This window comes from Pelmatolapia mariae, linkage group LG20 (genome assembly GCF_036321145.2).
Source record: "Pelmatolapia mariae isolate MD_Pm_ZW linkage group LG20, Pm_UMD_F_2, whole genome shotgun sequence".
NCBI lineage: Eukaryota > Metazoa > Chordata > Actinopteri > Cichliformes > Cichlidae > Pelmatolapia > Pelmatolapia mariae.
The window spans coordinates 14,912,010-14,928,046 of record NC_086244.1 but is presented as its reverse complement, the minus strand read 5'-3'; the positions used below and the strand labels follow the sequence as shown (position 1 = coordinate 14,928,046).

At 38.4% G+C, this 16,037-nt stretch overlaps 2 protein-coding genes across 2 annotated transcripts; both read right to left on the bottom strand.

Moving 5' to 3' along the window:
* Positions 1-410: 410 nt before the first annotated feature.
* On the bottom strand, positions 411-1,711 carry LOC134619198 (GTPase IMAP family member 9-like). Its single transcript, XM_063464969.1, has 2 exons — positions 1,684-1,711; positions 411-1,135 (listed from the first exon to the last, which is right to left on the bottom strand). The coding sequence occupies exons 1-2, from the start codon at positions 1,709-1,711 to the stop codon at positions 411-413; spliced, it is 753 nt and encodes a 250-aa protein (XP_063321039.1).
* Positions 1,712-10,176: 8,465 nt separating this feature from the next.
* On the bottom strand, positions 10,177-13,530 carry LOC134619197 (GTPase IMAP family member 7-like). The gene is made up of 4 exons (XM_063464968.2): positions 13,403-13,530; positions 11,869-11,952; positions 11,050-11,084; positions 10,177-10,895 (listed from the first exon to the last, which is right to left on the bottom strand). Exons 1-4 carry the CDS (start codon positions 13,528-13,530, stop codon positions 10,177-10,179), a joined length of 966 nt encoding a protein of 321 aa, XP_063321038.2.
* Between the last annotated feature and the right edge of the window lie 2,507 nt (positions 13,531-16,037).

Below are 16,037 nucleotides of genomic sequence, written 5' to 3'. Positions count from 1 at the left end.
ACTTCTCCTTCTATTACTGCTTAGAAACATCAGCAACAGCTCAGCATCCTTTCATGCCATTTTTTTCACTGTGCATTTGGTGTGTAACAGCCTTACATCACTTGATAATGTTTGCCCTTATACACATGTAGTTGGAGTTTGCATATTTTAATTGATTTTAAACTTAAAGTGGGAACCGAGATTTGACTAATATGTGAACAAAAGGATGAATTTACAGTGATACAGCTGACATGGAAACCGATTTCATACCATATTTTAAATGATCAGCACCAGAATCATTTCACTAAATCTAGAAACTATAACAATGGATTCTAAACTATCATTAACTAAAAATAATTACCATTAATTAGTTCATCATATGGCAGATGATCAACTTTAAATAATGGTCAAAATGGTCCTGAATCACCAAGCTAGTCCTCTAAAAAAGCCAACTTTTGCTGAAACTGGAGAGTTTTTTGCCGCAGTTCTTCCATGAACTCACGGTGGCTGAACAGCTTTTCTGGTGTCTTTTCACGCTCATGTTGCAGAATCTCCCGTGCCTTCTCAAACATTTCATCAGTGTAGTGTGATCCTCCATTTGCTGCTACCATCTCATCGATCTTCTTGATCAGCTGAACCACTTGAACTCTGTTCTTATCTTTGTTGTTGAAGACATAATACCTGTTACCACACCTGCTCACTACCTCTTTGAGTTTCGGGTGGCCTTCTGTCAAATACTCTTGTATGGATTTCTGCTCAGCCAGCTTGTCACCATGAGTGAAGACTACAATCATGTAGTTCGATGCCTCAGGTCCAAAGAGTTTCTCCAGGGCTTCCACACAGTTTTCTTCTTCTGGGGTAAACCTGCCAATCTGAAGGACCAGCAGAAAGACGTGAGGTCCAGGACTGGCCATGTGGATGCATTTCGCAATCTCCTTCTTTATGTCATCTGCCTTTTTAAATGTATCCAGAATGCCGGGGGTATCGACCACATGTATATCTCTTTTGCAGTATTTAACTCGTTCTCTTGCACAGGTCTCTGTCACTGACTCTGAACTCACTTCAGATTTAAACAACTCTTTTCCCACGATGGTGTTCCCAACAGCGCTCTTCCCAACACCAGTTTTCCCAATCATCACAATCCTCAGTGGGTCACCTGCAGAAAGAACATGTTTTTGTTATACTTATTGCATGGATGAATATATTTTAAATGGAGCCTATTCATAAGTTAACTGATGAAGTATTGGTATCTAATCTGGCTGTGTTCATAGAGACTTGAAATTCTAGTCTATTCTTTACATCACCTCCACTTTCCCACACTGATTCTTGCTCACCTGTGTGAGCCAATCAGTCTTCGTTCCCCATGCTACTAACCTCAGTGCACTTCTGTCATTCTGCCTTTCAGACTGCTTATGACCCACCTCCTTTCCATCTCCAAGTCTTCCTGGTTGCTCGGAGTCTACTAAGCCTCCACCTGCTTCATCTCCACAACCACCAGTGAGTAAATTTGGGGGGATTCTGTCCTACTTCCTGCTATTGTTGCTATGTACTGTAGCTACATCAGAGTTCAGTCCCCAAGGAGTTAATAACACAATAAATTAAGTTAAATTATGCAAAATGATCTCTCCCTATCAATTCTTTGTGTTATTCAGTTCTGCTGAAAGCCTAAATTTAGTCTGAAGCAAATTAAAGCTCCAACTTCACCTTCTGGTATTGACCCACTGTTGCCCATCTCCTGTCTGTTCGCAACTTTATGGAGAATGAACTGAAACGCAACTCCACTGTTTTAGTGTGAGATCAAAGACCGCACTCCGCCCACAGGGCGGATCTAATCTCTCAGCCTATATCAGCAAGAGTCTGATCTGTTTCAAAGGTAGTTAGAGACTCCAGTGAAACCTGCAGTCTTCATGATTAAGCACTTAACAAGATGAGCTCTGCCCAGCCTCCACGTAAGTTACTGCTATACAGCTTTATTACAATATTATATACTGACAACAGCTAGATAGATAGATAGATAGATAGATAGATAGATAGATAGATAGATAGGTGTGTGTGTGTGTGTGTGTGTGTGTGTGTGTGTGTGTGTGTGTGTGTGTGTCAGCACAGCGTTAGAGCTTTTAGTGAGTGAATGAGACACAAATTTCCCCTTTTTTTTAAAATTTGAAGTACATTTGTCTTTCATAGATACAGATAAGTGATTATATTGTCTGTTTACTGACATTTTGTTAGTTTTTTTTATAAGAGGTTAAAAATAAATCTCTAAATAAATAAATATAAATAATCTAAATAAATGTAAATAAATCTACTATAGAAGAATCACACCCCATAGGTAGAATGTAGGAGGAACATTGACAGATTTAAGTTTTGTACAACATTTTTATGGAAAATTAAGTTTGTTTGTCTTTCCTAAAGATTATCCTGGGAAGTTTACCATCGCTCTGTTTGGAAAGAGTGCTGACTCAGTGAACAGGACTGGAAGTACAATCATTAGAGGTCCCAATGCTTCTGTCACAAAACTGGGCAATTTTGTTGAGCGTAGCAACAACCTCTGCAGAATCATCAGTACTTGTGATTTCTTTGATGAGCAATATGATTTCCCAGATCAGCTGATCATTGATTTCATGGCTCTCTCTGATCCTGGACCTCGTCTGTTCATACTGGTAATAGATTCAAAAAACACAAAAGTGGAAAAAGTTGTGAGTCAAATCTCTCGCCTTCAACGTGTGTTTGGAGAAAATGTCACAGAAAACATAGTCATTGTGTTGGAAGACTGGGAGAGTCGAGAGAATTTACAAGGTCACATTAAGGAAATGTACAATATCCAGATGGCAACTATGAATGAAAATCTAACTGTCCAATGTAAGGAGTGGTGTTCACACCAACGGCCATTTCAGTTTGACTACAGAAACTACTCCCAACACACTGTGAAACGAAGGAAAGATCACCTGATACGCACTAGGTAAAAATGTTGTTTTCTCCCTCTGAGCCATATTTTATTAACAACTAGTTTGTGTTTCTCTATGGTCTCTATCAATGGTGAAATTCCACAATGTTCAAATACTACAAAAAGTTCTATATTCTGAATAATGCTTAGATCACAATAATTAACTAAATGTGTTCAATCCTCACCGATTTAACACAGGAGCTTTGTTATGATGAACTGCTTGTTGTGAAGTTACAGTAGTATTTCTGACCTACATATTAGACTTACACATTTAGCACACATGTTAAATCTCTCCTTCATAATTTAACAAGTCCAAACTTCATCCTGTAAAATAAAATGAACATGAAGCCTAATTAATTAATTACTTAATTAACTCATTGAAGAATTCAGTTCATTTTTTTTTTCCAAATCTGTTTTATCAGGAGAAAGTGTGATTATACAGGTGAGACTTATCAGAGCAACCCTGGCAGGTCTGCTTCTACGGAGACAGGAATGCAAACCAAAGTGAAACATAGGTAATGACAGAATTCAGTCCTTTGTGATATATTCAAATGGATTTTCAAAGCAAAACTAAAATGAATTATGTTTTGTCTTTCCAAAAAACCTAAAGCTCAATGACAAGCATAAGCATCCATTTCAGAAGATTTATTAAAGAAAAAAAAATACAAGCTGGTGCCAAGAGAGGGCAGAAAACCCCTGCCACAGCTATTGTTGTGATATTTTATCATTTCCTTCTCTGTTGATATTTAATGATCACACTTATTGTTTCAGACACTCGTGGCATGCTCAGCAATCTCCTCGGAGTACAGGTGAGTTTCTTAAATCCACCTATGTTAGGAAACTGATCTTTTGGCTTTATGTCATGTATTATATTATGTAATAAATTATGGCAATAAATAAAATATTTTCATCAGCATCTTAAATTAAATTTCAGACCACAGCTCAAAATGGAAAATAATTTTCTGATAAACACACTCATATCAGTTCAAACACTAAGTTAAAATGAAAGTATTTGTTTAAATTTGAGAATATTAACCAAATGCATAATGATCTGATTATGAATAGTGGGAACTCTGACTGAAAATCATGATGTGACCAACATTATTGCAGCCATACAGACTGCAATGAACTTGCAGTCTCACTGCCTTTTGAACGGTTGCTTGATAGATGGGAAGCAGAACTGCAACTGCTCGGATTATGAGAACATCTTTAAAGTGACTTTGGGGTGTCATGATGTTGATAAAATAAGACAGAGATTCTGGTATCAGTTTCTGATGGTATGGAAATTAACTGTAAGTGAAAATCACAGAAAAATACAGATTTCAGGCCGAAGTGTAACTTGTTGTAGGACAAAAAACTGCAAAGTGACACTGATGCTTGGCAACCGTGCTGTTATAAAGTAATATAACGACAATCAAAATCCCTACTGAAAAGAGATTCATCACACACACTGCACTCATAGCAGACTCAGCATTTATAAATTAAACAGACACTCTCTAACATAGTTGCTTAGAAGTAGAGCATTTGCTGTTTCCTGACTGTATTGTTATAAAATGACAGTTACAGTATATGAGTATATGATATGCCCTTTTTTAGGTGCCAGTTATCAAAGTCACTGCAGCTCACAGCAGATTTCCCTGCCTGCAAAAAGAGCACCCGGACAAGATGATGGTATGCTTCAGAAAACCACAACACATGTAACTTTGACAGGAAAGTAAATTAAAGTATTTACATAATATTTGAAGTATTCCTTTATAAATTTAGAGGTAAAACAAAAAACAGGCAGTCTTAATGTCTGACTCCACCTGGAGCAACTGCTAGGACCTGCTGCTAAAATAACTAAATATTTGATCTGACCACATCTTCCAGGTGTCTATGGTTCAAGGGAAGGTCTCTATAACATGGTTCTTCTCGGGAAAAGTGGAACTGGAAAGAGTGCATCTGCAAACACCATCCTGACTGCTGGGAAGCTCATTGGCGGTTCAAACCAACATTTTCAGTCTTATCCCAGCTCCACACCAGTCACCACCAAGTGTGAGGTGAAAATAGTGGAGATATTTGGGATACCAGTTAGAGTAGTTGACACCCCAGACTTTTTTTATGAAGAGGAACATGTAAACCAGGCACAGATAGAAGAGTGTAAGAGGTACTGTCAGGAAGGGCATTGTGTGACGTTACTTGTGATGCAGCTGGGCAGGTTCACAGATGGTGAGAGAAACATATTAGAGAAGCTAGAGGAAAACCTTGGCTGGAGAATCAGGGACAGCACAATCATCCTGTTTACACACGGAGAAGATTTGAAAGGCAGTGTAGATAAATTTATTGGTGAAAGAAGTCACCTGAAGCGCCTTGTGGAGGCTTGCAGTAATCGTTACCATGTATTCAGGAACAGCTCCAAAGACTCAAAACAATTCAAAGCACTCGTCAAGAAATTTCCAGATATGTTTCCAAATTTTCCAACAATAAGAACATCTACGATGTTTTGTTTACGTTAGCCGTAGCTGCTTTACACTGCAAGTCCAAATAACAAAGTCTTTTATACAGAGAAAATTTTTCCAGTCTTTATAGAAAAAAATATCATATGCACAGTGAAAATTGTGTTTTCTTTGGCTGATTCATATTAAATGTCCGAATAAAGTAATTTGAAACTATCTACCACTTTGTGCAAGATGGCAAGTATGAATATCATTTTTTGAAGCTGTGTGAACTTACTGCTCTTGCATACTGATTATTATTTTGTGATATTAACTCTAACCTCTAGTTTTTTTATACTTATTAGCATCATGGTGAAAATATACAAGACTTGTCTCCACTAATAAAAAATCTTTGATCCAACTTCCTGTCCTGCTGGATATCACGTTGTCTATGTTGTGAAATTTAGATTGCATACAGTTGGTCTTCCTTGGTCTCTTGTGTTCTGGGGGCCTCTGGATGTCTGGAGTTTTGATCTCCTCCATACCTGCTTCATGCCCTGGAGGACGGGGCCGTGGCCCCCCCCACACACTCTAGCAGATCATTACATGAAGGAACCTTTTAAAAACAAGCGCGTTCATGCTCACAGGTGTACACACGGGTGCTCACACACACAAACTACACCCTTTTTGGCTCCTACCTCAAAGCACACTGTGCGCTGTCGATCTTACGTGCTGCACAATAATGTTTAATATTTAGTATTTACTGTCATATTCCCATATATCATTGTGATGTTGTTTATTCTATTGCTCTCGTTTTCTTCTGCTTGTTTTCTTTTTTCTTTCTCAACAGGTGATCCAGGTGATTGATATATGTATTTTTTGTCTGCTGGTTTTTGTTTTTTGCCCTTTATCCCCGTCCCTCTTCCCCGCTGTTTTTCTTTCCCTCTTTCTTTCTCCCTTTTCTTTTCCTCATTCAAGTCTGTCCCATATCTAGCAAGTGAAAATAAAAAATAAAATAAACAATAAAAGGTGAATTAAATAGACCAGTACGGCAAGGCTGGGATGGTCCATTTGGTAAAGTAAATCCGTTGGGCATCTTTCTTCGCCTTTAGACAATAATTCTGATGGCAAAAGAACCAAACGGGACAGGCAAAAAAATAAATAAATAAATAAATAAAAATAATAATAATAATATTCAATAAATAATAATAAATCCAGCATTTATGTTGATTCCATTTATTTAATTATGCTTTAGTTTATTCTATTACTGGTCTGCTATACTGACTGGTCTGTCAGTGAACTGTGGGTTTCTTATTAACTCAGGAAACACTAGTCCAATCGATATTTAAAAAATATTATATTCAAAGACTGAGACAGCCCATCTGGCAGGAAAACTACATCACTGTTTTACACTAAAGAGAACAAAATCTAAATTTGGGTAAGAGGCATGTGGTGTTTTCAGATTTACTATGAATTCAAAAACACTGGAGTCTGTAGGGTTGATTCTGTATTGGTTTTTTTTCCCCCTTTTTCAAGATGTCTTCTTTATTTTTCCAGTCTATATGAATAATATTTTATTCCTGTATACATTTGTGTCCATAATTTGTTGACAAAATGCACATTTTCTGCAGTTCTGCCTTTGTATATCACATATATGGAATATGTTGTAAGTTAACGCTGAATGGCCAGAGTTTCATTGTTAACTTAAGCGTTTTATATAAAATACTGCATTAACTGTTTAAGAATCTTGGCTTGGTGGTATGGGGTAGAGTTGGGTTAGGTTTACACACCGTACGCAAACAGGGAAACTAGTTAAAGGTTATATGCTCAGACAATGTTATTCTGTGAAGTAAAAGTTCGTGTTTGTAATATTCAGTAGAAATTTTCCATCAGTGGGAAATGATGGTAAATTGTATGAACTTCAGAGCTACTGCATAAGTAAACACAGCTGCCAAGATTAAATATTATTTGACTAATAGATTGATGCCACAGCTTTGTCATATGTATATCTGCCTTACTCAATGCGGATACACATGGAGACACAATCAGGTCCTCGGGTGCCTAGTCGAGAAAGTTGAGTGCAAGAGAAAATCCAGCTCAACCTTTCACGAACCATCAGTATTCAAGACATTAAACACTATTCATTTAAAATGTGATGGAATCAAAGTAATTATTTTCAATCAAATGCTGCAAAGGAATGTTTTCATGTGACAGTATTCATCAACATTTGTCCGGGAGGGGGACAAGCTGAGGACTAGCCCTTCAACCCCGGACCTGGGCCCGCTGAAGGTTGCCAGGGATTGGCAGATGCAAGTGGACTTGGATCAGAGGCTAATTTTTCCCACAGAGATCGTAACAACTACTCTGCGACCAGACCTCGTCCTTTGGTCTAACTCGCCAAAACTTGCATAGGTCATTGAGCTGACGGTACCATGGGAGGAAGCAATTGAGGAAGCATTTGAGCGTAAGAAGCTGCGGTATGCCAACTTGGCAGCTGAGGCAGAGGACAGAGGCTGGAAGATCAAGGTGCGCCCGGTGGAAGTGGGGTGCAGGGGCTTTGTAGCCAGTACAACAGCAAAACTGCTTAGAGAGATTGGGATCAGAGGACAGGCGCAATGGCAGGCTATAAGAAAATTAGCTAACACTGCTGAAAGGACCAGTCACTGTGGCTAAAGAGGGCTGACATCACGTGGGCAGCTAAGGCAGTCAGCTAACTGCGAGACACACGCCCAGGATTGATCGACCCGTGGTGGGCCTGCCTCAGCAGGGGGCGTCAAAAGGGTAAAACATAACATTAGAAATTTTGCTGGTTGACTGTTACAGCTGTCTCAGGGCCTCCTGGGGGCCGTGCAGTTAACCTCATGGTAGTGAAACCTGAAGGAGGTTTCCACTGCCTCCCTTTTAGGTACGCTTTTAGATATGCTCTACCTAAAAGGTAGAGCATACGGCCAGATCCAGTGGGGAGGTGTAGGATGCCAGATCAGGCGCCCCCCTTCTGGCTCTCCTCTCTGCTCTCTCCTATCTTTTCTCTTTTGTCTTACTTCTCTCTATCACCTTTTCTATCCCTTTGAAGAAGTGAGGCTCCATAAAAATTAAAGAGGTAAGTATTACTTCTCAGCTGCAGTGAATTGATACAAGAAAGTAAATTGTAGAAAACTAAACAGAAGAAAGTAGAAGAGAAATAACAATTTTAACATAAACCAGTGACACACTCCGGGGCCTGATCAACCCTGGCAGAGCCTCCTTGGATGAGGGTGTCTAGTGATAATGGCCGAAACACCCGATGAATCCAAGGTCCACTGCTGGAGTGAAGATGGTTGATCATAAACAATTGTTTTTTTGTAGTTTTTTTTTCTTTTCTTCTTTTCTTTCCCTCCTCTTTTCCCTATATATGTAATTGTAAATGTATGTAATGATTTTAAATGTATGTGATTCTGTTTGTTTTTTGTTTGTTTTTTTTGTTTTCGTTGTTGTGCTGATAATGAATAAAACATGTAAAATAGAAACTTGCCTCTTGGCTTGTTCTTTTTTTACCTCTTTTTACAAGGACAACATGCTGTTTTGCTTGTGGTTATTGGTTTGATCTAGTTTGGTTTGGTTTCCATCTCCAGGCCAAAAACACTTTTTAATTTGTGAATACAAACAAGTGACGATAGCCTGTTGTTCTTGTCCTGGTCAATGCTGGCCTTTCTTTTTCACAGTAATAAAGATATGTGAAAAACAGGGCAACTCCTCATCTTCATTTCCAGTAATTTGCAATCTCATAAAGTAATAAAATGGCATTCAGGTATTTCGTGACATGATTGAGCCTTGATATTTTTTTAACAGCAGTAATCATAATCACTAATGTGCTCTATGGGAGTATAAAACATATGATAACAGGTTTTTTTATGTTTAGAAATCTTAGTAGTTTCCAAACAGCTTTAGATAAAGGTTAAAATGTAACAACAGGTGAAACACTAATCTGGATATTTCAATCTGACACATAAAACCAGTGCAAATATAAAGTTACTGTCATTGTATTTTGAAAATGAGTCCTGTGGTCTGCCTGCAGTTTTGCTGTTATCAAGTTACTGTAAAAATATAAATCTAAAACTTTTATATAAAACTTCTATACACTGAGCATTGATTCCCTATTACCTCTTTTCATTCCCCGGGGGTCCTCATGTAATTTTGTCTCCTCTCTCCCATCATCTATACTTTGTCCTTGTTTTCCTTCTCCCTACATTCTCTCTTTTTCTGGAGATTCCAGAGATTTTATTCTGTTAAAAAGAAGCTTTCCCTGCCCACATTCACTTAGTTCTTACTCCTACGGGACTGTTTGTTGATGTCGCTAACAATGTAAGCTCTTTACCTAACAGTATGAAGTATTCTGAGGCAAGTAGTGCCGCAATTTGGTACAATATAGGTAAAACTCAGATCGATGCTCTGACCTCTTCCTCAAATTATGATATGATAGTAAAATAGTAAATAGATAGATAGGTTTCAGTTAGTCATTGAATTTTGACCAAATCACGATTGATGTATCAACTTTTATGGTTGATAGTTTTTCAATTCATGTTTTATTTAATTACAGCAGATCTTGAATTTGTATATACTGCTCAAAATATTTACTAGTGAACATGAAAATAAATGTCATGTAGGTTACATACCAGACATACAGACTTAAATTATGTATACATTTGTTCTCAGACACATAATAATAGGCATAAGACAGCTTATCAGCTAAAAACATTAAGCAGTTTTGTAAAGCTACTGTGATTACAAAATTAGAAACTAATGGCCGTTTACATCAGATTAAGGATCCATTATTGACTCAGAAGATTGGCAAGTGTAGTCCTAGCTAGTCCAGCCCTCTGGATTAGCCAATATTTGCTGAAACAGGATGACTTTTTGCCGCAGCTCTGCCATGAAGGCCTCATTTAAAAGCTGTCCTGATGTTTTTAATTGCTCCTGTGCTTTTTCAAACATTTCATCTGTGTAGTGACATCCTCCATTTGTTCCCACCATGTGATCGATCTTCTTGATCAGATGAGCCACCTGAATTCTGTTTTTATCTTTGTTATCGAAGACATGATACCTTTCACCACACCTAGCCAACAACTGTCTGAGTTTAGGGTGGCCAGTTCTCAAATACTCTTGTATGGTTGTCTTCTCTTTAGTTAGCTTGTCACCATGAGTGAACAGGATGATCGTGTAGTTTGTTGCCTCAGGTCCAAAGAGTTTCTCCAGGGCTTGCACAGAGTTGTTTTCTTCTTGGGTAAACCTGCCAATCTGAAGAACCAGCAGGAAGACGTGAGGCCCAGGAGTGGTCATGTGAATGCATTTTGCAATCTCTTTATTTATGATGTCTGTATTTTTAGACGTATCCAGAATGCCGGGGGTATCGACCACTTGGATCTTTCTTTTGCAATCTCTAACTCGTTCTATTTCACAAGTCTCGGTCACTGACTCTGAACTCACTAAAGACTGAAAAACCTCTTTGCCAATAATGGTGTTACCAACAGCACTCTTCCCAACACCAGTTTTCCCAATCATCACAATCCTCAGAGGATCACCTGTAGAAATAAAAACTCTGTTATACTCATGATAGGTTGAAAATATTTTAACAGCAAATTACAATAGTTGTATCATTTTATACATTCTGCATCATTTCATTTAGTTAGCAATCTAAATTTTAGCTGGAGGTCTAAATTAAAGTTTCAGCTTCACCTTCAGAGAATGACTCGCTGTTGCCCATCTCTAGCCTGTTTGGAGAATGAAAGGAAGCAGGATTCCTCTTAGTGTGAAGAAGATTATAGCAGTCTGCCCACAGGGTGGATCTAATCTCTCAGCCTTTATCAGCATGAGCTATTTGAAAGCTAGTTCAGAGGGGGAAGCCTGTAGGGTTCATCATTAAACAAATGAGTTCTGCCCAGCCTTCGCGTGACTGTTATATATTTTTATTACTACTTGGCAAAGTTCATCACATTTATGAATCCATGAAAGTTTTACATATACGCACATTTACATATCTATAAATCTATATATGGTCGATCTGTTGTTAAGTTGGATTTTTTTTATTACCTTTTTTTATCTGCTTGATTTTTTTTTTTTTTAAGATAAGTGGTTGAATATTATCCACCCAACATTTCTGTTATCAAAAAGAGGTATCAATTTTGCCCATTTTTACATTACTTTTATTAGTTAAACTACAAAAACAAGAGAACAAGGAGAGGATAGGGTAGAACAAGGACAAGCAATATATACAGGAAACAAGAAAAGTCAAATAATAAGATGTGACTGTGTGGGATTTGTAGCGTGCTCCGTTTTGTCCATTCCAAGATTGAGAGAGAAAAGACGAGCTAAATACAAATAAAGAACCGAATTGCAACCGTAATAATAACAACATTTATAACAATTATAAGTTCACCAGGGAAGACACAAAGGATGACAGTTTGCCATTTCTGGGCTGTGCTGTGTGCAGTGAGGAGAATGGAAACCTCAACACTGATGTTTACCAGAAGCCCACACACACAGACCAGTACCTACTCTTTGACTCCCACCATCCTCTGAAACACAAACTTGGAGTAATCAGGACCCTGGAACTCCGGGCTGAAAAAGTTCCCTCTAAGCCTAAAGGGAAAGAAAATCAACACACACATTATTATCGTTATCATTTTTACTTATACAGCACATTTAACTACAACAGCAAAATTGACCAAAATGCTGTACAAAAATACAAAATAACTAGAACCAAATAACTGATAGCCTATAATAGTAGTGCCAAACACCAAATACTAAATAACTGTATTAAAAGCCAGTGAATATTAATGTGTTTTTAGATGAGATTTGAAAAAGGAGCCTGTCTGATGTGTAGATTATTCCACAGTTTAGGGGGCAACCGTGGCTCAGGGGATTGGGAAGCTCATCTGTAACCGGAAGGTTGCCGGTTCGATCCCCCTGCTCTCTCTGTCCTAGTCGTTGTGTCCTTGAGCAAGACACTTTACCCTACTGGTGCTGGCCAGAGGGGCCGATAGCGCGATATGGCAGCCTCGCTTCTGTCAGTCTGCCCCAGGGCAGCTGTGGCTACAACTATAGCTTGCCTCCACCAGTGTGTGAGAGTGAATGAACAGTGGAATTATAAAGCGCTTTGGGTACTTGGAAAAGCGCTATATAAATGCAATCCATTATTATTATCTTTGAACAAAGGCGGTGGTTTACGACACCAACTATCTGCCATCTATAATCCACTTTTGAGATCCCTTCCCAGGTTCCACATAAGTAAGTTACACTATAGGGTGGGGCAAGTTCTCACAATTAGTTCACCTGGGGCAATTCTTGGATCAGAGCTTTGGGGGTGCTGAGCACCCAGAGAGCTGCCCAGTCAAGCAACATAAACTTTACTTGTCACGATGAGACTTCTTTCCCTGTCTCTGTCAGTCCCCGCATCCTTAAATGTTAGTTAGTTAGCTAGTTAGTACCTTGGGTTTAATATCGGCACATGCACATATGACAAAATAAGCAGCTTCTCTCATTCCATTTCAAACAGGACAGTGGCAACAACAGCAGGGTACAGACAATTTTAAGTTTTAGATTTTAAATAGGCTATATACATTTTAATGGGAGCAACAGGACGGTCAAATGTCGCTGACTTTACTACAGAGCAGGACGGACTGTAGGGTAGCAAACATCATTGGAAAACACATTTTCAACACTGCAGGTTACCTGGGTGTAATGTTTTTCAGCTAAAAAGAAACATGGTCTGACTCCTACCTAACTATATAAAGAGTAACTGAAGGTTAAATGCAGCTAACATGTCCCGTTTTAAGCCAGGCACTCACACCGTCGCTCTGGTAGAAAGGGCGCTAGAGCCAGAGTAGGGGAGAGGCAAGCTGGAACAAACCATTTTTGGGGTGGGGGATATCTATACTTTTGTTGTTAAACTATTATGTCTCAACCAAGTGCTGTATGGTTTTTATATTTCTAGTAGTGTGTCACACAAATAGCAAATATTGTCAAAAAAAGTAAGAACTCTTTGGGGGAGCTTTGATTCAAAATGGGCTAAAAACGCCCCTGCCGAAACCTCTGCTGTTTGTGACCTACACCCGAAGTCACACATTGGCTCGTGTGATTAGGCAGAGGATCAATTAGGGCTTTGGAGCGTGATGTCACGGGAGGGGGCGTGGCCACGATTTTTGGTCGAGTCGCCATGTTAGTAGGCCAAACAGAAGGCTACAGGAGCGAAAGCAGATGGAAACATCAGCTATGGCTCGTACTTACTGTGTTGTGTCGGCTGCAATGTTAGATCGCACGATCGGGAAGGGAATATTTATCGTTTCCCCTCCTGGAAGCAACGCGAGGGATCTCATGTATCTGGTGTTACCAAACGAAGACGTCAGGCTTGGATAGCAGCGGTCTGATATCTGATTTTCTCTTCCAATGAAATGTTTTTTCAGAAGGAAGTTGTCTTTATCAAAATGCTTTACCATAAGTTCTGTTTCCTGGTTTTTATCTGTAGCTGGATGGAAACCAAAGAGACTTTTGATTTTACAGGAATAAAAGTGATAAACCTTTATTACATACTCTATATAGAGACGCCCAGCTACATGCAAGCTCATCAGTTTTAGGCTTTTTATTAATATTATGGTTAAAGCATCCATTTTTTTTAATCAAAATTATCCACTTACTTGTTTTTCAGTTTCTTTTCCTTTGGAATTTTCAGTCTTCTTCTGATTTTTACCTGTCAATTGTTATTCAATAAACTGGAAGGGCTTCATAGCTGATAGCAACTTAAATTCAGACCAATCTTCTCATACCACCATCTTATGGCTGCTTTTTTGCATTCATGAAACTAAGAAATAAAACCATAAAACCATAACAGACATCATGATGGAACGACATCAACTGTTGGTCCACATAGCTCAGACTAGAGTACTTGCTACAACACCAACTGTCTGCCATCAACTGTCTGCCATGAGGCCTGAGTTTTAGTCCATTCCAGACATCGTTCATTGTTCAAAACTCTTCGCAATCCTGAAAGAGTCAGAAAGGAGTTAGAGAAGAGCATAAGAGCAGGATTTAAAGGGAAGAAAGATGGGTTTTGATATTTATGAATCAGTAAAAAACTAAGTCATATGCTTATGGTTTGGACCATAGTGCCTTATGAATAGTATGCTTATGTATGTTACAAGAGTTTCCTCCTCCTCCTTCTTTCAGACTTATTACACATGCCATCATCTGGCAAAAGATCAGATTTTTAAACAACTGGATCAGATTTTTAAGCCAAAGTGAAACGCTGGCCATTGTCTCTATACGACAAGTACTGAGACAACAGGCAGTGGATTCCCAAAAAGCAAAATGGTGATAAGGAAACATCAAAAGTCATTAGATGTTAAAGGACTAGAAATGGAAATGAAGTAGATATTAATTTGTGTTACAATTTCTTTTTCTTTAAAAAGCCCATTGGTACATATTTTACATTTGGTTTTGAGTTTGTTTTCATAAGGCATGTTTCTTCTAAAAAGTATTAGTAAAAAACATTTTTGCAATGAGTTCTGATAATATTTCCCGTTAGCTTTTATCTCCATGTGGATAGATGCCAAAGAGACTCTGACTTGAATATAAAAACATGACACGCTCTGTTGTTGTCATACTCTTGTACTGATTACCTTTACTTCTCTCTTTGATAGTAATAAAGATAAGCAAGAAAGTCTCATAACAAAGTGGTAGTCAGGTAATTTTATCATAGTGCCATATTTAATTTATTGCAGTAAGACTAAGCACCCTGGTGAACAATCAAACAATTGAGAACAGTTTTGTTTTTTTATTCAGAAGTCAAAGTCTTAGTGGTTTCCATCTAGCTGTAAATAAAAGTTAAACTGTAACAACAGACTTCTGCAGCTGAAACACTAATTTGGATCTACTTTTGGATCTAATTATCTAATTGTACTGGTTCTTATATAACGGTTTTCTGCTCTACCAGAGCACTCAAGGCACTTTATACAACTTGCCTCATTCACATCATTTCATACAAGCCCATTTTTATGCTTTTTCTAAGTGTTTTCTATCTAACATTCACACACCCATGGAAGCATCAGAGAGCAACTCGGGGTTCAATATCTTGCCCAAGGATATTGAGCATGCAGACTGTAGCAGCCAGGGATTGGAGCTCCAACCTTCCAATCAGATGACTTGCTCTACCACAGGGAACAGGCCTGTGAGCTGCCTGTACTTGCTGTCCTCGTGTAAATTAACTGATTTTAAACGGTCACCTCATGTCTCATATTGTCCTGTTTTAGCTTCTTCTTGCAGTTTTCAGAAGTTTGTAAAGAAAGCTGAAAGACTGAACATTTTGAATAATGAGTTTGTTACTTCAGAAGTTGTTAGAAAAAAAACACAGCCACACTTAGCCTCATCAAGTCTGCATGATGAAGCAATATTGGGGATTAGTGAGGCAATCCTGAGTTTTCCTGAGGGTTAGAAGTGAGATTCAGTTCTTACTAGGTTACTACAAACATGTAGCAAACTAAGTTCCAGATAACAGATCGGTACATATAAAACCACCGTGTACTAACCATCATTTTTTTCCCTTGGACCTTACTTTGTTGTAATAGAGGGTGTGTTGAGAGAGTGAATTCTTTTGAAATTCCCAGCTAGAGATAAATTGAAAATTCATGTACAACTACTACTACTGGTACCTCCATTACGAGGACTAAAAT

What these genes read in the sequence shown, in the direction of transcription:
- LOC134619198 (XM_063464969.1), bottom strand. Translation starts at nt 1,711, where the DNA reads ATGGGCAACAGTGGGTCAATACCAGAAG. An exon ending in CAGTGGGTCAATACCAGAAG is followed by an intron (nt 1,136 to 1,683) that starts GTGAAGTTGGAG and finishes TTCTTTCTGCAG; the next exon opens with GTGACCCACTGAGGATTGTG.
- LOC134619197 (XM_063464968.2), bottom strand. Translation starts at nt 13,530, where the DNA reads ATGGCGACTCGACCAAAAATCGTGGCCACGCCCCCTCCCGTGACATCA. An exon ending in GTAGGTCACAAACAGCAGAG is followed by an intron (nt 11,953 to 13,402) that starts GTTTCGGCAGGG and finishes CTTTCCCTTTAG; the next exon opens with GCTTAGAGGGAACTTTTTCA. An exon ending in AGGATGGTGGGAGTCAAAGA is followed by an intron (nt 11,085 to 11,868) that starts GTAGGTACTGGT and finishes TTCTCCAAACAG; the next exon opens with GCTAGAGATGGGCAACAGCG.